Source organism: Myotis davidii, unplaced genomic scaffold (genome assembly GCF_000327345.1).
Source record: "Myotis davidii unplaced genomic scaffold, ASM32734v1 scaffold44, whole genome shotgun sequence".
In the NCBI taxonomy this organism is placed as follows: Eukaryota; Metazoa; Chordata; class Mammalia; order Chiroptera; family Vespertilionidae; genus Myotis; species Myotis davidii.
The window spans coordinates 3,664,135-3,690,033 of NW_006299705.1; the positions used below are offsets into that span (position 1 = coordinate 3,664,135).

The 25,899-nt window shown below is 37.5% G+C and overlaps 1 protein-coding gene across 1 annotated transcript in view; it reads left to right on the top strand.

The window, feature by feature from the left end:
- Nucleotides 1-14,304, top strand: part of AGGF1 (angiogenic factor with G-patch and FHA domains 1) — a 31,350-nt gene extending 17,046 nt beyond the window's left edge. Inside the window, exons 8-14 of the mRNA XM_006775458.2 lie at nt 312-363; nt 5,346-5,447; nt 6,484-6,649; nt 8,429-8,511; nt 12,324-12,451; nt 12,578-12,677; nt 13,935-14,304. Of these exons, the coding sequence (XP_006775521.1) occupies nt 312-363; nt 5,346-5,447; nt 6,484-6,649; nt 8,429-8,511; nt 12,324-12,451; nt 12,578-12,677; nt 13,935-14,135 (832 nt within the window). The 3' untranslated portion in view covers nt 14,136-14,304. The remainder of the gene's footprint in view (nt 1-311; nt 364-5,345; nt 5,448-6,483; nt 6,650-8,428; nt 8,512-12,323; nt 12,452-12,577; nt 12,678-13,934) is intronic.
- The last annotated feature ends 11,595 nt before the right edge of the window (nt 14,305-25,899 follow it).

Here is a 25,899-nt window from a genome sequence, read left to right on the forward strand (position 1 = left end):
TGTCTATTTAGGTCCTTTGCCCATTTTTTGATTGGATTGTTTATCTTCCTTTTGTTAAATTATATGAGTTTTCTGTAAATGTTGGAGATTAAACCCTTATCTGAAATAGCATTGGCAAATATGTTCTCCCATGCAGTGGGCTTTCTTGTTTTGTTGATGGTTTCTTTTGCTGTGCAGAAGTCAGTATATCTTTTTTTAAACATTATCTTTTAAAACAAACAAAATATTTTTAAAAATAATTTTCATGTCTCTAAGTGCTGCATTTACATATGTTTCATAAATTATTAAAGACATGTTTCTTAACTGTGCAGAGAAAAAGATATGGAGCATACTCTCCGAATCCCTGAAGTTAATGTCAGTAAGGTAAGCTCTTTGATTTTACAAATACAGCACGTTGATATAATTTTATAAGTCATCATTATAGCAGAAAGCTTAGAGTTTTTCCCATTTAATAGAAAGGTTAATAGTCAAAAAGTAATGCTAATGAAGGTAATACAGATTTGTTTGTTCCACTGCTTGAGAAAATAAAAATTAACTACAATTTGAATGAACTAAATTATGTTTGATTTTTAAAAATCTGGAGCAAGAATAGAGAAAATGTGGACTGATTTAGGTACATGAAGTAATACCAATTTAACAGGTATCTATTGAGTGAAATAAATATGCTAGATATTATGACAGTTCAAAAATGAACCAGACCTAGATTCAGGCTACTTTTAGTTGATGTTTACTTAGAGTCCAGAGTATTTTATAACCCTGGAACAATATATTCTCTCCTAGTTGAGCCTCTAATGGTTTCTTTCAGGAAAAAGAACAGTTGAGTTTTCAAAACATTAAGGACAGAGTTACAACTTAAATCACAAGTAAAAAGCAAAAAGGTATAGCTTCTGAGAGTCTATACTTCATATTTATCTTTTTTGTTCTGTATTTTCTGTTGTTTTTCTTCCTCCCTTCTATGGCTATAATCTTTCCCCCTTTTTTTTCTTTTTTGACCTTTGATCATTCCCATTTTGTTTCTATTTAATGGGATTATAATATGGATCTAAAGTACGTATTTTATATGATTTTTGTTTTTTTTGAATGAAATTTCTCACTATTACTTTGGAAGTCCAGTTATTTTTACTGTGTTTGGACTCATTCAGAGAGGAGTAAATCCTCATAATCTTAACTCTGAGCAAATTATCTTGATTTTTAACTTTCCTGTGAACCTTTATTCTCCCCCCACCCCCCATAGAAAACCCAGTCTGTAACTTAAATAGCAAAGAACTCCTTCCCCCACGCCAGTCTAAAAACACAGGTTGTTCAGTGGTGGCATTTCTGCCTTTTCTTTCTTTCTTTTAAACTAACATGTCCACTGGTGGGGTAAATAATCTGTTAACTGTGAAATAAGTTTGACAATATATATTATATCACACATATCCAGGTAGATAAAAAAATCCCCCCCCCACACACACACACACACACAAACACAAACATACTCTCTTTGTATTACTATTAGGGAAAAAAAACAGAAACACGTATTTACCACTGGATAAAGATTTCATAAGTTAAAAGAAAAGGGGGAAAAATCATAGATGACAGGACAATTTTAAGTAATTTAAGTTTGAAGTTCTTTATATATTAAGAAACAAATTTAAAAGGCAAACTAGGATAGTCAGAAAAATATGACAAAATATATCTCCTTTACATTTTAAATGTTCATACAAATTCACTTTAAAACCCCACTATGATACCAATAGATAATTAAAGGACATAAAAAATTCACAGTAGAGAGAATATCATGGTTCTTCTATGAAAACCAATTTTTCTCGTAATTTAAGAAATACAAATGAAGCCAAGATGTCTGTTTTCATTCATCATATTTATTAAATATCACTCCTGTTGGGAGCATAATTTAGAACAGCTCTTTGGAATAAGGTTCCAAGTCAGGAGACTTGAAAATATTTAAATTCTTTGATATAGTTATTATCTAAACAACCCAACTGAATAAAACATATGAAGGGCATGTAGAGGAAATTTACAGAATAGGAAACCCAAATGGTTAATAAGTATAAGAAAAGGTTTCAGCTTCAGTAGTAATCAGGGATGTGCAAATTAAAATCACAATGATGAGATTTAATTTCACACCTATTTTGCTTGAAAAAACAAAATTCTCCAGATCCCAAGTGTTAAGTCTATTAGGACAACAAGAATTCTTATAGGCTGCTGATGGGAATATAAATTGGTACAACCACTTTGGAAAACAATATGGCAGTATTTAATAAAGTTTAAGATTTGCATATACTATTGCTTAGTAATTTTATTCCTAAGTGTATACTCCGGAGAAACACTTGTATTGTCCACAAGAAGATTTAATGTACAAAAATTGTTCAGAGAAACATTTAAAAAAAATTTTTAATCTTAGGGGAAACCTGGATATCCATTATCAGAAGAATATGTAGATTGTGGTGCGTTTATACCAGCCATGGGCAAACTACGGCCCGCGGGCCAGATCCGGCCCATTTGAAATGAATAAAACTAAAAAAAAAAAAAGACCATACCCTTTTATGTAATGATGTTTACTTTGAATTTATATTAGTTCACACAAACACTACATCCATGCTTTTGTTCCGGCCCTCTGGTCCAGTTTAAGAACCCATTGTGGCCCTCGAGTCAAAAAGTTTGCCCACCCCTGGTTTATACAATGGATTACCATTCAGCACAGTGGTACAACTGTGCACAACACCTGGATGTACCTTAAAACCTAATATTTAACCAAAGAGGCAAAAATAAAAGAAATATGTACAGTAGCATACATTTGCCAGAACTCATCAGCCTATACATTTAAGGCCTATGCATTTCCTGTATATAAATTACATCTCAATTAAAAATTCATACAGTATGACTCTCATATCAAGTTCTGAACTAGGCAAATAAACACGTATTGTTTATGGATACATAGATATGTGGTAAAATTGTAATGAGATGTGTCATCTATAATAATAAAAGCACAATATGCTAATTAGACCGGACAGCCGAACCTTCCAGACGTCCTTCTGGACGAAGCCTGGGCTGTGAGGGCCAAGGCAAGCTGCTACAGCTGCGAGGGCTGAGCCCCTTGCACAAATTTCGTGTACTGGGCCTCTAGTCTATATATATAAGAGGCTAAATATGCAGTGTTCCCTCAGGAGTTCAATCAGGAGTTCAGCCGGCAGCTGGGGAAGGCAGGCCCCAGCCAGCAGCCAGAAGACCCCTATCTGCCATGATTGCTGGCCAGGCCTAGGGACCCTACCCATGCATGGATTTCATGTACCTGGCCTCTAGTAATTAAACATCGAACCTCTGAAAAGGAAGGGTGGGGGATAGATGGAGTGAGGTATACATCGATGGATAATTTATTTTAAAAATCTGAGGCAAATATGGAAAAATTTATTAAAGCTGGGTCACAGGTAGATAAGTTCAATATATTCTTTTGTGTGTTTGAAACATGTTCATGAAATTTTTAAAAAATAACCTTACTGTGATATAGTTTATATACCATACTAGAGGCCCAGTGCATGAAATTCGTGCACGGGGGGAGGGGTTGTCTCTCAGCTCAGCCTGTTCGCTCTCCAATCTGTGACCCCTTGAAGGATGTCCAACTGCCCGTTTAGGCCCGATCCCACTGGGGCTGGGTCTAAACGGGCAGTCAGACATCCCTCTCACAATCCAGGACTGCTGGCTTCCAACCGCTCACCTGCCTGCCTGCCTGCCTGCCTGATTGCCCCTAACCACTTCTTCCTGCCAGCCTGGTCACCCCTAACTGCCCTCCCTTGCCAGCCCGGTCACCCCTAACTGCCCTTTCCTGCTGGCCTGGTCCCTCCCAACTGCCCTCCCCTGCAAGCCTGGTCGCCCCTAACTGCCCTCCCCTGCAGGCCTGGTCCCTCCCAACTGCCCTCTCTGGCAGGCCTGGTCGCCCCCAACTGCCCTCCCCTGCTGGCCATCTTTGATCACCTAGAGGTGGCCATCTTGTGTGTTGGGGTGATGGTCAATTTACATATCACCTCTTCATTATATAGGATACAATTTGCCCAATGGAAGTATATAATTCAGAGGTTTTTTAGTGTATTCACAGAGTTCTGCAATCATCACATCAATTTCAGAGCATTTTCATCGCCAGAAAAAGAAACAAACTAAATAGTAATCACTCATTTCTTTCCAACCTCCACAGCCCTATGCAACCACCAGTCTTGTCTCTATGGATTTGCCTTTTCTGTATATTTTATGTAAATGGAATTAAATAACATGTAATCTTTTGTAACGAGCTTTTTTACTTAGCATGTCTTCAAGATCCATCCATGTTGTAGCATATGTCAGTACTTCATTTCTTTTTATTGCCAAATAATATTCCATTGTATGGATATACTACATTGTGTTATTCATCAATTGATGGGCATTTGAATTCTTTCTACTTTTTGGCTATTTACCAGTCAACTGCCATGATATTTTGAATTCAATTAAAAAAGGTCCACTGCTTGTGTCTATAGATGGATAAGAATAATGCTGCTGTGAACATTCATGTACAAGTTTTTGTTTGGATGTATGGTTTTCTCTTGATATAGACCTATGAGTAGAATCATTGGGTTGTATGGTAACTCAGTTTAACTTTTTGAGGAACTGCCAGACCCCTTCAAAGCAGCTGCACCATTTTACATTCCTACTATATTGTATTGTATTATATTGTGTATGAAATTTTTAATTAAATATTTCTGCAGCTCTTTATCCAATTAAAGAGACATGTATTGAATACATATTCAGTATTCATATATATGAGGCACTGTGATATATACTGAGAGGCAAGCAAAAGTGTAAACTAATGTAAGCAGTAATTGTAAGCAGTATAATAACATTCACATATTCATATAACTTCATAAATATTAGATAAATAGAGTGCTGTGGAGCAAGGATAGAGTAATTAGTCCTGAATATTAAAAAACTGGAAAAATTCTCTGAGAAGTTGACTTTGAATGTTTCAAATCACATTTTGAATTTAGAACTTTTAATGATATAGACAAGTACTTAATTTGGTAAAAAAATAATTTCAAATTGTTTATATGGCATAGTCTCAACTATATTTTAGAAGTAGGAAAGGTAGGACACACTGAATTATTGATAGTTATAGGTAGAATTATAGGTGACTTTTTCTTCTGGAGCCTCCACATTTCTACCAGAAGCATCATAATAGTTTTGTATTCAGAAAAAGTACTAAAAATAATAAAAGTTAAATTATCAGGGCCTAAACTCCATTGCGTCTTATCATAGAGAAATTGTTATCTATGGTTTTAAAAAAGTATACCATTTTATCATTATCTTGTTTCTTTTTTAAGTTTCATGCAGAAATTTATTTTGACCATGACTTACAAAGTTATGTCCTTGTGGATCAAGGCAGTCAAAATGGTACAGTTGTTAATGGAAAACAGATTCTTCAGGTGAGTGTGTGTGTGTGTGTGTGTGTGTGTGTGTGTATACATATATATATATAAATTACTTGCACATTATTTTTAAAAAATGAACTGAAATTTTTTATTCCTGAAGGCCATAGTTATTATATATATCATTTGGTTAGGTCAGTGTTCAAGTCCAAATGTGTTACATGGAAGGGAATTCTGAAAAAGGGCTGAAGAAGGATATAATAAGTTAATACTTGACTATTGAGTTTTGACTTCTAATTATGTATCTATGCCTTGTCTTTAAGAGATAAATGCATTTTTAAAAATATGTTTTTATTGTTTCAAAGAAGGAAGAGGGAGAGATAGAAACATCAATGATGAGAGAAAATCATCTATCACTGCCTCCTGCAAGCCCCTTACTGGGGATTGAGCCTGCAACCTCAGCATGTACCCTGATTTAGACTTGAACCTGACCTCATGTTTCATAGGTAGATGCTCAAACACTGAGCCACACTGGTGGGGCGAGATAAATGCATTTTAAAGCTATTCAGAGTAAATGGTTTTACAGCAGCTTTAGGGGTCCTTTTTTGTGTTTTTAAAATTTTATTTTAATGAAAGTATTGCTAAACTTTAAATTCCTTGAAGGCATCGGCTATGTCTATCCAATTAACTCTTCTATCTTCAGCATTTAGCAAAGTGCTTGGCACTGGAAGGGAGGACGTATTCTTAAAAAATGAAATTGTCAAGAGGAAGAAGAATAATGATGCACTTATCCCCTGAACACTTATTAGTCTTTTTTATCAAAATTATTTGTTTTGGTACTAGGTTTTTTAAAGTTTGGGTGGGTATTTCTCTGAGAGGATTGGGCATGGAGATAGGAGATTGTGTTATCTTCTCCACTAGTAGAACATTATGGATCATCCTCAAGTTGTGGAAATGTGTGTACATATGTGTGCCTATCTCATTGAGAACCATCTCAAAAATACTTTTGTTATAATCAAACATTACTTCCATTTGACATAAAATAATCATATGTAACTCTTTTGGATTTCTGTTTTGTAATTTTTCCCTTCAGCCTAAAACTAAATGTGACCCTTATGTACTTGAGCATGGAGATGAAGTGAAAATTGGAGAGACTGTGTTGTCCTTTCACATTCACAATGGCAATGACACCTGTGATGGCTGCGAACCAGGACGGGTTAGAGCTCACCTTCGTCTTGATAAGAAAGATGAATCTTTTGGTATGTGAAACTATTTTTAATGTGTATAACAACTTTCAAATTCACTGGAGTATGCTAAATATGTATCAATTGGCTACGAGCTTCATATCTTGACATAATACTGTGTTGAGAGAATTTATATAATTGATTTTAGAGAGAGGAAGGGAGAAAGGGAGGGAGAAAAGGAGGGAGGGAGAGGGGGAAAGAGGAAGAGAAAAAGAGAAACATCAACGAGAGAAACGTCCATTGGTTGTCTCCTGAACTCTCTCCCTGACTGAGGATTGAACCTGCCATCTTTTGGTCAGGACAACGCTCCAATCAACTGAGCCACACTGGCTAAGGCGAGATAATTTATATTTCAATAAATATTGTCAAATGAGACTAAGAAATGACATGTATTTAAAATTTGAGAACTAGGCTAGTCTGTTATGATTGTAGTTGATTTTTCTGTGTAATAGCTGTTCTTTTATAGCATTAGGTTACTTTCTGACTAGGAGGTAATCATTAGCTCTGTCTTTGCTAATCTAGTTTAGTAGGCTTTTGAAGCAGCTATGTATTCTTCAAAAGAGTAATTGTGACACAACTATAATAAAGATTGGTTTTCTTTTAACATTTATTTACTGATATGAAAAAGTCATCCACAGTTAAACTCTGTCATATAATAGTAACTATCTACAAAAAAGAGAGAAAGATGCAAATTGACTGTACCTTCATGACACCCACCAGCCAATCAGGAGTGAGTATGCAAATCAACCCAACAAAGATGGTGGGCTAATTTGCATACTCAGGCACCAAGTGGCCGGGAGCGGGGTGGGATGCTTGCAGTGTTGCCATGGCGATGACGCAGGTGTTGCACACCGCCCCAACCACTCCAGGCCTCTGGGAAGGCGGAAAGGCAGCTCTGGGCCGGTGCGAAGGTGGTGCCGGCAGCCAGGGGAAGGAAAGCCCATTCTTGCACGAATCTTCGTGCATCGGGCCTCTAGTTATAATAATAAAAGTGTAATATGCTAGTTAGACCAGATGTCCTTTCTTCCAGAAAAAGCCGCAGCGGGTGGGGGCCGAGGTGGTGGTGATGGGTGGGGTTGGGGCCAAGGCCCTTGCATGAATTTTATGCATCAGGCCTCTAGTAGAAAATAATAGTACCCTAATAGGTCAAGATATTAAGAGTTATTGGTTGATATGATTTCCTACTATAGTTTATGTTGATGTATCATCTAAGTATACACCATGATTTTCTGTAGAAAGTAACACTGGGAAGTTGCTATTTTGCTTTAAACTCACTCATCTAAGGGTTTTAAAATTTAAATAGATACCTTGAACTAGTAAGAACAAATTTTTTTCACATCACTTTCCCCCCTAAATATCAATTTTACATGGTCATTGTATATTTTTTGTTTTCAGATGCTAGATCATGAAAATAAGTATGACCCTTTACAAAGTAATATAAATCTTGGGTTCTGTGGTTTTTCTTTTGCACATGCCTGCATTTCTTTGGAAAAGTCACAGTATTTAAGAATCTTAGTGTTGGGTGTTTCTTTTGTTACCTATACTATTACATTCCTATAATCTTTGGGTTTTGGTTTATTTTCCAAGTAGATTTAATTACAAAAATGTTGAAAGGACATCATCACAACTCAAGATTCCTTTATATTAATGTTTATTTGCACTTTTGATTAATTTATAGATGGGATGAGAATATTATTAATTAGTTTTTAATTATTATATATGACTATTTTATATAAAATCTGTCAGCTTTAGTGAGTTTTTCTTTTTTAAATCAGACTCACTTTTTCCTTTTAGTTGGTCCAACACTAAGCAAGGAAGAGAAAGAGTTGGAAAGGAGAAAAGAGTTAAAGAAAATACGAGTAAAATATGGTTTACGGGTAAGGATGTTAAGTATTATTATATGTGTACCTGATTTTGAATAAAAATGCCTTTAGATATGCATAGTCCACTTTAATATATATAAAAATAGTTATTTAGAATGATTTTGAAGTTTATATAATTTCTTTTAGTTGTTTACTGTTGTTACCTTAACAACTGTTGAGGTTGAAGTAGAAAAAGGATAATAGTACCCTACATTTTTTAAAATTTATTTTTATTTATTATTTTTTTAAAAAATATATTTTAGCTACATTTTGATAGCCATTTCTGGTTTTAAAAACTTGCATTCAAATGTTACCATCAAAGAACATAGTTGAAGGACTAACGCTGCCTGATTTCAAGACTTGTTATAAATTACAGTAATACAGTATAGTATTGGCATAAGGATAAACAAGTCAGGGAAACAGAATAATGAATCCAGAAATAAATCCATATAGATGGACAGGTGTGTGTGATTTCAGCAAAGGTGTGAAGCAATTTGGTGGAGAACGGGTGGTTTTTTTAAATGAATAATTTAGTTACCATTTGCAAAAATAACAACAAAAAGAACTTTGATTCACACCACATAATATATAAATGAATTCAAAATGGATCATAGATATGAATTTATAAATATTTTCTAAGCAAACGTTTTAGGCAAAGATTTTTTTATATATCTAACACTGAAAGCACAGTTCATAAAAGAGCATATTAATAAATTGCACTTCCTCTAATACTGTTTCTCCAAAGACACTGTTAAAAGGATGAAAAGATAAGCCACAAACTGGGAAAAATATTTGCAAATCAATCTGATAAAAATCATACAACTTATATCTAGAATACATAATGAACTCTCAAAACTCAGTAAACACAAGTCAATTAAAAAATGAGCAAAAGATTTGAATAGATACTTCCAGCTGATGTACAGATGTCAAACACATGAAAAGATGTTCAGTGTCAGTAGTCATTAGGAAATGCAAATTAAAAACAATTAAAAAGACTGACCATAACAAGTGTTGGTAGGCATATAGAGGAATAGGAACTCACCACTCTAATCCAAGGTATTTAGCCAAGAGAAATGAAAGCATATGCTCATACAAAAACTAGTAAACAGATGTTCATAGCAGCAATTTTTCTAATAGCCAAAACTGGAAAAAATTTATGTGTTCATTATGAATGGATAAATAAACTGTGGTATATACCTCTGTGGTCAAATACTATTTGGCAATAAAAAAGCATGAGCTATTGATACGGGCTGCAATATGGATGAATCTCAATTATGCTGAGTGAAAGAAGCTAGACAAGAGTACATAGTCTATACTTCCTATATAATAAAGAGGTAATATGCAAATTGACCATCACCCCCCCACAAGATGGCAGGGGGTTAGTGAGGGATGACCAAATGATTGAACAACAGGCTGCATGGGGTGACAAGGCTGGCGGGGGGGGGGCAGTTGGGAGCGATCTTTCTGGCAGCAGGGGCAGTTAGGGGCGACAAGGCCTGTGGGGGGGTGGGGCAGTTAGGGGTGATCAGGCCAGCATGCAGAGGAAGTGAGGGGTGATCAGGCCGGCAGGGGGTGGGCAGTTAGGGGCAACCAGGCAGGCAGGCAGGTGAGCAATTAGGAGCCAGTGGTCCAGGATTGTGAGAGGGATGTCCGACTGCCAGTTTAGGCCCAATCCCCGGGATCGGGCCTAAACTGGCAGTTGGACATCCCCTGAGGGGTCCCAGATGGGAGAGGGTGCAGGCTGGGCTTAGGAGACCCCCCCCCCCCTGCACGAATTTCATGCGCCGGGCCTCTAGTCTATTTATATAAAATTGTAGGAAAACAAACTTACATGTGATAGAATGGTTGCCTGAATACAGGAGAAGAAGAATGCTCAGGGAGGATCTGAGGGATAGATTACAAAAAAGGACAAGGACACTTTTGTGGGAGATGGATTTGTTTATTGATTGGGGTGATGGTTTCATAGGTATAGACACATCTCAAAAGTGCCTGATTGTACACTTTATGTGTAATTTATTGTATGTTAATATACCTCAATAAGGCTGTCCCCCGCTGCTGTAAAAAGTATTGCCATTAATCCTGTAAGTAGACCAGGAAGGTAATATTTTCAGTTTACATTTGAGAAACTAAAGCTAAGGGTCACTCAGTTACTAAGTGATAGAGCTAGGTATAGAATCTAGGTCAGTGACAGCGAACCTATGACCTGTGTCAGAGGTGACACGTGAACTCATTTTTTTGGTTGATTTTTCTTTGTTAAATGGCATTTAAATATATAAAATAAATATCAAAAATATAAATCTTTGTTTTACTATGGTTGCAAATATCAAAAAACTTCTATATGTGACACGGCACCAGAGTTAAGTTAGGGTTTTAAAAAATGCTGATACGCCCAGCTCAAAAGGTTCGCCATCACTGATCTAGGTCTAAATTAGTGTATTTGTCCAATGCTTTTTACACTTCATGAAGATGTGGGAAAGATGCTCCAAAATAATATATGTACTGCAAAATTTTATTTTTTTGTTACTTTTGTGCTAAGGACAGAAATCATAATAGAAAAAAATGTCAGGGAACTAATTTGGGAGTAAAATAAAAGTTTTATAAGGAGGGAATAAAATGTTTTCTCAAAAATTGTAACTCGCCGTAGCTGGTTTGGCTTAGTGGATAGAGCATCGGCCTGCAGACCAAAGGGTTCCGAGTTGATTCCAGTCAAGGGCATGTACCTTGGTTGCAGCCTTCTCCCCGGCCCAGGACCTGGTTGGGGCTCGTTCAGGAGGCTACCAATCAATGTGTTTCTCTCACATCCATGTTTCTCTCTGTCTTTCCCTCTCTCTTCCACTCTCCCTAAATAACTCAATGGAAAAAATATCCTCAGGTGAAGATTAATAAAAATATAAATAAATAAATTTTAACTCAATTTCTGAATCATCTTTTGGAGAAAAGCCCATTGAGATCAGTGGTTCCGTTTTGCTTCTCTGATTACAGGCAAAATTAGGTAAAAACTTCTGTGGTACTTTCCTTGAATTGCTCTAGCAGCCCCTAGCAACTCTGGATGAATGTCATACTTTTTACATAAAGATCAATAAGTAATAACTAAGTGTGGAGAGAAGCCTTCTCTGAAGCTCCAAGCTGAATTGACTACCTGCTCTTTTGTGCTTACTGCCACATACTATGTGTACCTCTATTGTTGAACCAATCATATTGTAGCTTGCTAAAGATTATGTGTCTGTCTTCCTGGATTATAAATTTCTTTGTATTCCATCACCTAGCATGGAGCTTAGCATACTCTTTTCTTAATAAGAATAAGGAGCATGGCCCGGCTGGTGTTGCTCAGTGGTTGAGTGTCAACCTATGAACCAGGAGGTCACAGTGTGATTCCTGGTCAGGGCATGGGTTATAGGCTCAATCCCCTGTGTGGGGCGTGCAGGAGGCAGCTGATCAGTGGTTCTCTCTCATCATTAATGTTTCTATCTCTCTCTCTCCCTCTCCCTTCCTATTTCTTAAATCAATAATAAAAAAATTTTTTTTAAGAATACAGAGTATGTTAAGCTCCATGCTACTTAACATATTCTTTACTCATAATTCACATATGATTTATATTCTGTATACAATTTGTGTTTTAGTACAACTTTGAATAATATAAACATTTTAAAGGGGATGGAATAAAAATAGCATATTCAATAACATAATTGTCTTCATTTATATCATGGCTTATTTTAATTAATTGTTTAATAGAGACCACATTGAACAATATTGCTAATAAGGCAGATAAACAGACATTACATTTTTACATATGTGTTGTTTTCATTGAGTATTTTGTTTTTATAAAGAATACAGATTATGAAGATGAAAAGGCGTTGAAGAATCCAAAATATAAAGATAGAGCAGGGAAACGGAGGAAGCAGATTGGAAGTGAAGGAACTTTCCAAAGAGATGATGCTCCTGCATCTGTTCATTCGTAAGTATCAACTTTTTCAAAGTAGTTTCTAAAGTAGTTGTACCAATTATTTTTAATTTATTCATTTATTATAAATGTGACCTAAGTGGTCTTTTAGAAATCAGTTATCTTAATTTTTTTTTAAAGTGAAATTACTGATAGCAACAAAGGTCGGAAGATGTTGGAAAAGATGGGTTGGAAAAAAGGAGAGGGCCTGGGGAAGGACGGCGGAGGAATGAAAACTCCGGTAAGACTTGCGTTTTCTTTCACTCTTTATTCTTTAGCAGGTATGTTGACTGTACCTAATATGTGCCAGGCATTGGCTTCAGAGCTAGTACTATAGTAGCAAGCAAAAGCAGACGTGATTGCTGCCTCAGTGACATTTACGATTACCAAATATATATATGTGCATTGTTTTATTTTGGTTTTAATATTTTCAGGAAGCCTCTTAAGAGTTTTTCCTTCAGTGGAGCTAGGATAGTAAGTGTTATTTCCTGAGACAAGGTTTTTCTGTATCTTTTAGTTGTTTTTAATGATTTCATGGTACTAAGCATTGCAGGAGCAGTTACAGTGTTACTTTACAAATAGGCAGATTTTATGTTAGCTGGAGAATCTGTTTTGGGTTCAGGAATCAGAGCATGTAACAAGCAATAGAGAGAATAATGTTTGAAAACAATACAGTGATTTAATGCCAGTCTCATGGTTCATCTGAATTCAGATTAATCTTTCACAAAAACCTTACAAAGTAACATGACAGAAGAACTTTCTTCATAATTATTTGGTACCTAAAGAAATAATAAATGAATCACTGAGTTTAATGTAAATTTTCTCAATTCTTTGATATACAATGGGAAGAACATGGGTTTTATAGCTAGACCTAGGTTAAAATAGTGCTCTGCTGCTTACTATCTGTGGGACTTAGGGCAAGTTTGGACTTCAGTTTTCATATGTAAAAATGGGGATAATAACTGTTTTTCAATGATGTCATGGAGATAAAGCCCCTAGCATGGTGCCTGACATACATTAGCGACTCAGTAACTGGTAGCTTTTAATGGTTCTCAGCATAATGGGAAGTATTCCCCTCCTTTTATGAAAATAAGCAATTGAGTTCTTTTTATGACTCAACGTTTAACCTACCTCTTCACTTACTTAGGTGAGGCTAGGACAGTAGGTTTAAATACATTTATTGCTGTACTTTTGATTAGAATAGGATGACAGATTCTGCAGCATTTCGATGAATTTCAGTGTTATTTAAGGAGTACTCTATTTGTTGTTGAGGGAACTGTCCTTATTGACAGGCAAGACAGTGTAGAAAAATTTAAGTTCCATGTATAATCACGTATGTATTTCTGCATGTATCTGATACATTTTGATAGATTTTTCTTTTGCATCAATCTTTTCTAAATCAAAAGAATTATACTTAAAATACCAAGTTGGACACAGCAGATTTTAATGTGCTTTGACTGTACAGTAAATAATTCCTCTGCTCAACTTTTGGTAATAGATTCAGCTTCAGCTTCGACGAACACATGCAGGCTTGGGGACAGGTAAACCATCCTCAATTGAAGATGTTCACCTTCTCCAAAACAAGAGCAAGAAGAACTGGGAGAAAGCACGAGAGAGGTTTGCTGAAAACTTCCCAGAAACTAAGCCTCAAAAAGACGCACCAGGGACTGTTCCTTGGGTCAAAGGGACTGTAGAGTGAAGGTCAGTCCTAGAACACAATTGAAGCTTTTTAACAGAGAATCTGGAACTTTTCCCTCCAAAAGAGCCAGTGGCATGAGGGAACCTGTATCACAATTTACCCCCTCATGATTCAGAAATGTATAATAAAGTGTGGTTTGCAGCTTTTAAAAAACATTTTTTAAAAACTAGTAAGTAGTGAATGTATCGAGTTATTTGATGGGTGAATTAAAGTTCCCAGGGCATGGATCAGCTTAATCAAACTTTGTTATTTTTATCTTTGTTATTTTTATCTTTATAAGACCTACATAAGTAACTAGCCATATCAGCAAAATTCATATCCTCTCTAATGATTTAAATGTACATTTGTCTTTGTCTCCATATGTTCATTATGTTGAGAAAACATGGGTAGAGGTGCATAAATTTTATTTTCCTTGAAATAACGTTAAGTAATATTATTGAAGAACTAACAAACAGGTGACACGTAGAAAATTAGTCTTTCATTGTTTTCTTCTGTGAAGAATCTGTTGATTTGTACTATATATTAAGCATTTACATTGGTTTGTTTCATAGATTAAATATTTAGATATGAACAATTGAGTACAGTATTGAAATATTCATTGTACTGGCATTTGTAGTTTTGATAAATCCCATTGCTGGCAATGGAGTTTTGCCAGATAAATCTAATTTCTACTGCCAACAGATTATCTAGCCAAGGCCTCAAACTCAAGTATTTATTGAAAATGTTTCAAATGCAATAAAAACATTGTAACATCAGAAAGAGTGATTCATTGAACCAATGATTTAAACATACTGGTCTGCTTTGAACTCACTACCAGTCAGAATTTTCCTTTTGAAAGTGGAAGAGCAGTGACAAGAGGACACCCTGGAATGCTGGAGAGCTGCAGTGCAGTTTCCTGAGTGCAGGTGTCACTACTCGGCCAGTTATCACTATTTTCTTCTGTTTGACTTTTCTCTCAGCTCTTGTCTGGGAAATTAATGCTGGAATTGACCCTCTTTTGGCAGTGAATATAAGCTACAGCTCCCTCATCTACTATAAAGAAATGTCTTTAAGATTTAGAATAGGAAAGAAAAATTCTGAAAAAAAATACAATAGGGAAAATAATTCAGAAGGAAAGGCTACCTGTTGGAATTTCTAGTCTAAATGGTATAGGGTACGTCGAAAGAAAAGGGAATGAGGAAAGAAAAATAAATTCATTACTAAAGATGAGACGTGACCAAATTATTAAGTCCTTTAAAGCCTAAGTTGGGATAATCAGAGGCCCTAGAATTCCAGATGTGGTTATAATATTTTTCTGTATCCTTCCTGGCCACCTACACACCCTAACACAGATATATGTGCATTAGAATTGGAGACAACAGGAGTTTCCTGCATTATTTTCTCTAAATTAGAAAAATAATTACTCATTTAAATGTGGTTTGGTACTGGTGCCCTGTATATAGGTAACGATACAGAATTCCCAAAGTAGGCTTTGCGTCTGGTAAATCTTACTCATTGGGTTAGTATACTGTCTATATAGTTCCCATTTTTATTACTGGATTGCAGAAAACTTTTTTCATTGTTTTCTTTTGTTAAGAAAATGGAAACTTGAAAATGGTGATAAAAACTAAACACACACCCTGAAATATATGTGATACTTGCATTATTAAACCCCTTTGCAGATCAAAGTCTCAGGGCTACACTGTATAGTGGTTAAAGCACTGAATCATGTCTGTATCTATTTCCAATTGTGAAATAGTATTCATTTCACATGTCTGTCTTAAATAGAAAATGAGAAAATGTAAATAAAACCATTTTGTAAACCATAAAAGTAGTACAAATGTGAGCTTCTGTTTGTTCAGAAGCATACATGTCAATTATGTACAATTTGGATTACACATAAAATTGTTTTGTGTCTAGTATTTTAAATTATAGTTTATTCACACTGTGTAGAGTTATTAATTTAATAGCCTTTAAGGATTATTTTAAGTGGAGCTACAAGTTGCTAATTTGAGAAATCTTAACATTTTATATTTTTGCCAGAACATGAGAAGTTGGTAAAATTGAGAACAGAAAAAAACTCTCAACATTAAAGAAAAATAACAGAATTTTTTTTCTATAATTAAATAGTTAAGAAATACTTTTTCTCAAAAAGAAAGGATTTTTTTCCCTGCTTTTAGACAGTTTTTACTTCTGATGGTTCCTTCGAATCAAATACCTTCCAACGTATTGTGTAAAATATTATTTCTTAATTTGGTACATTTTCAAATTGCAGGCAAAAGAAGATAGAAGTTTCCAACAAAGTAGAACAGACATATCAGAGACTTTGCACAAGGCCACCCTATTGAGTTGCAGGACAGAGGGATGTGCTTGGCAGGGAGCCAGAAAGGCATTTCTGGACCCAACACGTTCTCAGGAACAGTGGAAAGTATTTTCTCTAACATCTTATTCTAAATGTGCTTATTTTTCTAGGGCATCACTTTTGTGTCTGAATCTTTGATTCAAAATGTTTTATTTTATCTTTTTAGACTGTAAAGTTGGAAATACATTTGGATTCTTTAAAATGAGTCAGCATTCATGTGTGTGTCTGTTTCTCTCAGCCCAGGCTCTCACTCTGCCTTGCTGCTTTACTGTTCTTCGTGTTGACTGTGGCTTTGTAGTTGCAGAGTGACTTTTGGAACGTAGGTCGTTACATTTATTTCCGAAACAGGCAGAAGGGGTAAAGAGAGTAGTGTTGTTTAGTTCTCATGTATCAGGAGAGCAAAGCCTACTCAGAAGCTCTCATAACACACTTCTCCTTACGGCTGCTAGCCAGAACCTGGTAACATGCCTACCCACAGCTACAAGAGAAGTTGAAAAGGTGGGCAACAGGATGGTCTCAGTTGACTTAAGCCGATCATGAACCATCACCTGGGGCTGACCATGTTGCTACTGGAACAGAGTTTGGGTTCAGTGAGCAAGGCAGAAGGGGGACAGTTGAATGAGCAGGTAACTGTCTGCCAGAGGGTTGGTTAAATTGTGATACAGTCCTACCATACAATACTTTGTAGCCCTTCAGGTGAGTAAAGTAGAATTATCTATACTCTAATGTAGAAAAACAGTCTCAGTGCATTGCTGCTTAAAAAAACAGATTGTAGAAAAGTGTGCATAGCCTAATCTCATTTAAAAAATATGGGTACATATTACTGTTTTTAATATTAATTACCCAAGGAGTGAACAGACTTATTTTTTATTTTATTATTTCTATATTTGAACTTTAAAGTAGGTATACTTGTGTAGTTAACTGGGTATAACCATACACATTTATGGCAAATAGGAAAGTAACACCAGAAAGTGGAGAAGCCTTCAGGGCTCAACCCCAGACATCTTCCTCACTCTCACATGCCCACTTTCATCTACCATCTATATACCCAGGACTTCCAAGTTCTTTTAGTCAGGATGCATAACTAATTCAAAGTCACCGTAAATGCATCTTGTCCAAGATTGAACCCATAGTCTTCTCCAAACCTGGTCTCTTCCAGTTTACTCAGCTGGCAGCATCATCTAGCTAGTTGTGCAAGCCAGAACCTAGGAGTCAGCCTCTATTCAGTACCACCACCTTCTCTTTCCTTCCCCCTAATTTCCAATGTATTAACTCAATTCACTGTCACCACTCACCTGGACTATTAAAGTAACCTCTTTACTGGTCTCCCAGCAGTCACTCCTCCCTCCCTCCAGTCCATCCACATTGCAGTTTTAGTTTCTCAGACATGCCATGCCCTCTCTCATCCTAGGGTTGCTTATATTCTGTTATGCCTGGAATGCTCTTCTTGTACCCTTTGACCTAGTTAACTGACATATTCTTTAAATCTCTGCTAATTGATTCTTCTTCAGGGATGCCTCATTTGTCCCCCTAGACTAATTGCCTGTGATAAGTGTTCTTGAAAATCCATATTTGTTTCACTTAGACTGCTTATTTTGGTTCACAGCTATATATTAATTAGCATGCTAGTGTGATACTTGTCTAGATTCTGAAATGCCATGTGGGCAAGACCTTGGTTTTTCTCACAATTGCATTCCTAGTGCCTAGTACCAGCTCTGTCTTACACTCTCACAGGCATAGAAGTGAAAGAGCAGGATGGGTTTGGGGGACTGCAAATGGCTTGATACGGATGGAGTTTTGTGTGACTGAGAAACATGGGAGGGACTGAGTTACGTAGAGGACACAGTCCCTTAGTGAATTATGAAATCAAGTTAGTGGTTGGAATCAGTGAACACTGAGTGAAAGTTTGGTTTTCAAACTGTTTGACAGAACCTATGGCATTGCTTTTAAGAGCTGTAGCTGTGCATTTGCTTGATGAGGGTTGAAAGGCTTAGGATGCCAGACTGGTGACTCCATTTCTCATGCTTGTTACCAGAATAGGTTCGTCGTGATCTTGTTGTCAATTCAGGCTTCCAAATAGATTACATATGTAAGAAGGTTTTCACTGCTTAAAGAAAAGGGGGTAGAGTGGGGTCGGATGGGGAGAAGAACTGAGCCACTTACCTACAGCCATTCTAGCATACTGCGTTAAGAAATTTGGATTTTATCTTTTTTTATTATGAAGGATGTTAAGCAGAAAAGGGCCCTCATTAGATAGCTTTATAGCAGAATAACTGGCTGATTGAGGAGAGGTAGAGTGGAGGCTGGCAGACCTCCTTGAGGGTTTGTTTCATTTATCAAATGTTTGTTGAGCACCCGTCAGATGCTGTGCAGACCTGGGAAGGCAGGGACCTGGTTTCTTTTATCCACTGATGTGTGTTCAGTACCTACCACAGGTGGATGCTTAGGAGGTGCTCAGTAAGTGCTTGTTGGTAGGATGGATGGAACACACATTTGTGATATGTCAGGCACTGTACTAGGCATTTAACATATTATTATCTTCTTTATTCCTGACAGTATTTTATGAATTAGAATACAAGCTTAGAGAGGTTTTAATTTTGCTCAAGGTCAAAATACCCATGACAGAGTTGCAGAGCTAGGGTTTAATCTTGATTCTTTTCATCCCAATGGGATGGTTAAGAGCACTGGCTAAAGAGTCTGACTGTCCTGGGTTCAAATTATAGATTCACCACTCCCAAGCTGAATGACATTTAAAAATTTATTTAATCCTGTATACCTTAATGTCTTCGTGGGGTTGTTGGGAAGTTTAAATGAGATAATGAGGCCTATGTGGCACTGAGCACAGTGTCCAGTGCATAATAAACCCTCAAATCTTAGAAATTACTAGTATTATTATGCTGTGCTACCATTACCAAGAGTGTTGAATCCTGGAGTGGAGATGGTGGTTCTTGAAGCCAGGGAGGTTGAGGTAAGAGGAAGGGCCATCTTCATTCTTCGAGGTGATGATAGGAATAAGATGTGGACAAGAAGACTGAGTCAGGAGCTGGATTTCTTAATGAATTTTGGAGAATGAGCAGGAAATTGGTAATGAGAAAGACAGTGAGAAAGGGTAGAGGCTATTGTAGATGAGTCTTATCCTCAGAGAAGGGATGGATTCTGCATGACTTTGGAAAAGGAGCTATCTGAAGAATGATAGGAAGACCTAGCAGGCCCATCCTGGCTTTTGCTACCCTGTGGGAACAAGGGAGCTGCAGGGAAGACTCCATGAACTAGGTTTCAGCTACTCTTATATGAAGATCAGTCAGCAGATATCCATGAGGTGCTTCATACAGGCATAATTCCAGGCACTTGGGATACAGCAGTAAACAAACTGGATAAGACTCCCTGCATTCTTGGAGCTTACATTTATTTTTTAGACAGTATTTGGTAGAATGTAAAGGCCAAGTAGTCACAGGACGGCCTTGATAGTTCCCCAAAGAATATTAATCCAAAGTAGTTTTTGTTCATCGAAAAGTTTTTCACAAGCCAAAGTTCTTAGGGGAAAGTGCCATTTGGTTTGTTTTTGTTGTTTAATGTTTTCAGATCTCTCTCCAAATCAGACCTTTTTAGGGTAATCACATAAACTCTGCCTTTTAAAAAAATTTAGTCATGTGTTTGAGGGATTTGGATATATGGACAAAAGTAAAACCTTACTGATGCTGCAGCCCCTCATTTAATTGTGAGAATAATAACTCTGCCTGCTCAGACATTTGTGTTTTGTGGTTCTAAATCTAAACAATAGATCATTAAAATACAAAAACAATGCACCATGAATCAGGTCATTGGAATTGGAGTTGATGGAGAACCTGTAAATCAAAAAGTCTCTAGAGCAGTGGTTCTCAACCTTCCCAATGCCGCGACCCTTTAATACAGTTCCTCATGTTGTGGTGATCCCCAATTTCATTGTTACAAATTGAACATAATTAAAGCATAGTGATTAATCACAAAAACAATATGTAATTATATGTGTGTTTTGCGATGGTCTTAGGCGACCCGTGAAAGGGTCGTTCGACCCCCAAAGGGGTCTCGACCCACAGGTTGAGAAACACTGCTCTAGAGGGTGTGGAGCAGACACTCTTGGGGGAGTTAATGTGAATGGAGGCAAACAATGTCTTCTGCCTGCTGAGTAAGAATGACTTTCCAGAAATTCTTCCAGCAAAAGGCTAGCTTTGTTCTATGTTAAAATGCCATGGTATTTCATTGCCCAGAAAGCAAAAGACAGGGAGAAGTTGGTGGAATATTATTAAATGTATTTTAACACGTGACAGCGTGTTACTTAGCTTCCAATTACTAGTAGACTTCAGAGGCTAGGAAGGTTGCCAGCTCACTCATCTGATCATTACTTATCTTGACCAAAGGCCCAGGAGAATATATACTGAAATAATAAAGCTCTCATTAGCATTTAATGCTTTTCCTTAAAGCCCTCATTTTAGTACTGTGAAATCAGGTTTCAGAGAATGTCATAATTAAGATTTCATAAAAAGAAACATTCAATGCTATTTAAATATGTAATGACTCCCAGTGCTATCTGAATTCATTCACATCATAAACCCACTAAAATGGGCTTTAATCTCTATGACCATGCTACCTTTACTTAACCTTAATATATAACATTATCAAGGCCAATTTATGAGCCACACAAAAATCATTATTGGTTTATTATAATCATGCTGTATTATCCAGAAAAGTTAATTTAGTTCATCACCTACCACATTCACCAGACTGGGCTCTGAATAACTCACCTCTTTTAAAAAATCAAATTTTTAAAATTTGGAAAGATGAATATTTGCCAATTTAAGGATGTTTTAAAGAACGTGCCAGCAACTGAGAACTACTGTAAGAGAGGAGTTCCAGAAGTGTTTTAAGCATGGAAATGTTTTTGGAATAACGGTATCTTCCAAGGTGACTGCTTTGAAGGGAAGGTACCTGGATGGGCAGGCTTTGATTTACTTGTAAGATTGGTCAGATTACTTTGTAGTCACAAATAATATTGAGTTTTGACTAGATTAGCTCATTTGGCAAATCAGGTATGACATTTATGTTTTTATAGAAAAATAGTTCTATCCTGAAGGAAAATGGCTTGGCAAACCTTTGTGACTTGTGTGCATCTGCTCTCAGGAATCATCCCAGGGAACCTGCTCTTTCTGAGGTCTTTTGGATTAGTTTTGAACTCCCATCCACATCCTAGCAGGACATTTGCTTCCATCTAAAATATCCATAGAAACATTTGGTCCCTGCCAGAAGATCCTTGATACTTGGTCCTGTTCCAGACATCCATGGAGACATTTGGTTCACACCGACCGATCTTTTACCCCCATGAGCTTTATATGACCAGGTCGGTTACTGAAGCAATAAGGGTTATTGGCAATATAGCCTCTACACAATGATTGGGCCAATGAAACATGATAGTATTTATTATGTATTAACCCTTTAAATAAACCAAAAGTATGAACAAACATTATGGGCTGTTTGAACTCAGGGACATTATCTAAATATGTATGTTTTTGATTGGACCAAAACAAGGACCATTGGACATGGACCAATATGCTCATGGACATTTTTTAATCCTCACCTGAGGAGTGAGGATATTTTTTCCATTGATTTTTTAGAGAGTGGAGGAAGGGAGAGAGGGAAACCTGTGTGAGAGAGACACATTGATTGGTTGCTTCCCACACACACTCCCAACCTGGGATAAGGATCAACCCTGGAAGCCAGGTACGTGCCCTTGGCAGGGAAACGAACTTCTTGACCCTGATGAATCGGACTCTGACTTATAAATCCACATAAAGAAGTTAAATATTGGTACTTAAGACAAATAACTTACACTATTATTAGAGTAATGTAACAATTGCAAAAGAAGAATAAAGTACGTTAACCTGTTACTAGCAGTTTTACCAAGGTGACAGGACTGTGTGGGATTGTTTTTTTCCTGCTGTTCTTCCCAGATTGGGGCATTACATTTATCTTACTTGTGTAATGAATAAAATAGTTTTAAGGAAGACATTCCCGATAATGACATGCTAGAGCAGTTGATTGGATTTAAATCAAACACCGTAACTGATACTTATTAAATGTTTATTGACTAGATAGCTTTAAAAAAATAATTACTGCAATTTCATTTTAAGTTTTTTCTGTTATGAATTCTACTTAGAGAACTAAAGATAAATGAATAGTTATATTAATAATTATGAGAAAACTAACCTGTAAAAATCTTAAACACTTTGAGTGGATTTGACATCTCATATTTATTAAGCAGCTATTTTATGCAAGGCATTGTGGGAGTGGAAGGATGAGTGAACTCCAAGGACTCAGGGTCAGGCAAGAGAGGTAAGAACCCACATAATCATAAGCTAGATAGTTGATTCTAAGGGTTGTGAGATATAAAATGCTGTGAGAGTTCAGAGAGGTAAGGGATCATCTTTAAAAGAGAAGGAGCCAAGGAAAGCTTCATGTAGGCAGGCAAATTTGCGCTTGGATTTTTCATACTCAGAGGTTAAAGGGACTTTTAAGTGGTGGGAAGGTGAATTGAGGCACCAAGACCAGGCATGTCAGGAAGAATAAGGAGTCCAATTTAGCTGGAGTGTATGTAGGTGAGGGGACAACTAAGACTGGCCAGGGCGTGTGGACTTGGATGTCAGGCCACAAAGTCAAAGCTTGTAGATAGGGGGGCTTTTGAGCAAGAAAAGTGATATCAGTGTTGGCTTAGTACAATTTTTCTGGCCAAGATGAATGTCGGGCCAATGGGGGAAGATAAGAGTGGGAAGATGAACCCCAGATGAGTGAAAATAAGGCCAGAGCTTGACAAGTGGCATCTTAAAGAAAACAGGTGTTATATTTTGTAAAAAATAGATTCAGTAGATCAGGGCGTAGGATTCAGTGAGACTAGATTTCAAGTCCCACTCTGTCTCCTAGTAGTTGTGTGACTCTGAAGACGTTATTTAGCTCCCCTGAGCCTGTCTCTTTTGCAAAGTGGGCGTAAGAGCACTTAGTGTCATGAAGTTGCTGCAGGGCAAGCAATTATTTTTGTAAAGTATTTAGCATGGACCTGGTACATGGTCATTGCTTAGTGCATGTTAATGTCACAGATGGTTCTACATGAAATTGGAGTTAGGAAGGAAACAGGTGTCAGCCCGGTGACAACAAGAAGGGAAGCAATACATCAGCTAGGAGCCTGGCATCTGGAGGTAAAGACGACTTATATCTCAGCTCTACTACTTAACAGCTGGGTTCTTGTACAAGTTACTTAACTCCTGTCTATGTCAGCTTCCTTAGCTGTAAAACAGGCATAGTTTTAGTACCCCCCCCCCCCATGGAGCTTCTATGAGAATAAAGTGAGAGAATCCATGTAAAGTGTGTATATACCTGATACATTTTAAGAGTACAGTTAAGGTAAGGGGTGGGGATGCGGAGATGAATAGATTTGCCTTTTCCATCTGCAGTGGCAGTTATGCAAGTAGAGGCAGAAGGGGACTGGCTATAAAGTACGGGTGGGGGCAAAACACTCAAGGTTGGAAGTATTTGGGAGTCATTGGCACGGAGGTGATTATTGCAGCTCTTACAGGTAGATAAGCTAAGGATGAGTGCAGAAATTGGCTTAAGGAAACAATTAGACAAAACCAGATATAGGACATTCTATAAGATGGCTGGGATTCTTAATTAGAAAAAGTATCGTCATGGAGAACAAATAAGGGGGATGTCCTAGGTTAAAAGATTATGGGTTATAATCAAAAGTAATATATTAATTTTGATCCCTGTTGTTTAAAAGATAAAAAGACATTCTTGGGACAATTGGGGAATTTTTGATTAAGGACTATAACTAGAGGCTATTAGGAAATTGTTTATATTCTTAGGTATAATTGCACTGTAATCATGTAGAATAATGTCTTTATTCTTAGGAGATACATACTGAAATACTTAGGGATAAAATATAACATGTATGGGGTGGAGGGAAGGAAAAGTGAATATGGCAAAATGTTAACAATTGCTCAGTCTAGGTGGAGGGTATTCATTGTATTAGTTTTTTTTTTTAACTTTTTCTGGATGTTTGAAATTTTTCAGTCTATAAAAAATTGAGAAAAAATAGAACTAAGAAAAATTGATTGGAAACTAGTCTGTATCAGGAAAAGGAATTCTCTGGAGGAAAAGCAGGGTCTCCCTACCAAAGGAGAAATTTCAAGAAGGGAGAGATAAAGCAAAATGAAGGTTGAATAAATAATCACATTCAGCCACTGTGAGATTGTGGTGGCTTCTTAAGAGTCCAGTGTAGCATGGAAAGCTGACCATGGGAGGAAGTATGGGCAGCAAGGACTACTTGACCCTCCTTGGATGGTGGTTCAGTTGAGAGCTTCCCCGCTGGGGGAATCTTTCTTTTTAGTACAAGGGAAACTGGGCATTTCTGAGGGAGTGTGGGGAAAGGGAGGGAATAAGAGGAAAAGAAGTATACTAATGGAGCAAAGAGCCAGTGAAGGTGGAAAAGGAATAGATGTAAACAGGAGAGGCAGTTGCCTCAGGTGGGAGGGATGTGCCCTTCATAGCAATGAAGGATGAGGTCATGTTTTGCTAGTAAGGAGGCAGGTGTGAGGCAGAAAGTGGGGACATTGACTACAGCTGCCACTGGATCTGAAATGGGAAAGGTGGCAGCTGAGGTGAAACAGACGAAGGTGCACATGATATTGTGCAATCTGGGGAGGAGAGTAAACAGCGGCTCTTAGGATTGTACTGCTGCGGCCTGAGATGATAAGGGTAAAGAGCAGTCGTGGAAACAAGTGGCCCCTTTTTCAGAACTTGGTGTTGGGCAAAGGCTGCTCATCAAAGATTTACTCATTAGAAAATGAGTAGAACTTTTTTTAAAATTTTGCTTTACCCTTATTTTCACGGATTGTCCAGGCTGGTGTACAGGCACATGGCTGTAGTGGTCTTTGGTGGGTAAAGACGCTTCTGTCCTTTCAGTCACCAGGTACAAAGCCTCAGATGACTTAGAATCGAAGGGCTGCTGGAGCTCTCGTTTCCAAAGGCATTTGGAGGAAAACTGCTCCCTGCACGGACGCAACGCCAACAGCAAAGGGGGCTGCTGGAGCTCCCAGGCTCCCCAGGTGGCCGCAGGGTCGGAATGACTGCGTTCTGCTCAGGCCTCCAAAGCGCTTTTCAAGCCCCTCCATTGGAGATTCCAACTCCCCCGCAGGCCGCGGGCCTGAGACTCGGCTCCCAGATGCGGCTGAACGCAAAGGGCCGCGGGCCACACTGGAGTAGCGCCGGCGGGGGGTTGTGGAAGCGGCCAAAACCTACAGGTGGACTTTAGTGACAATGTAGCCGTCCCTCTTCCCCTCGGGCTCCTCTTTGAGCGGGGTCTGCAGCGGGGCCGCGACCAAGGCGCCTTCGCGACGG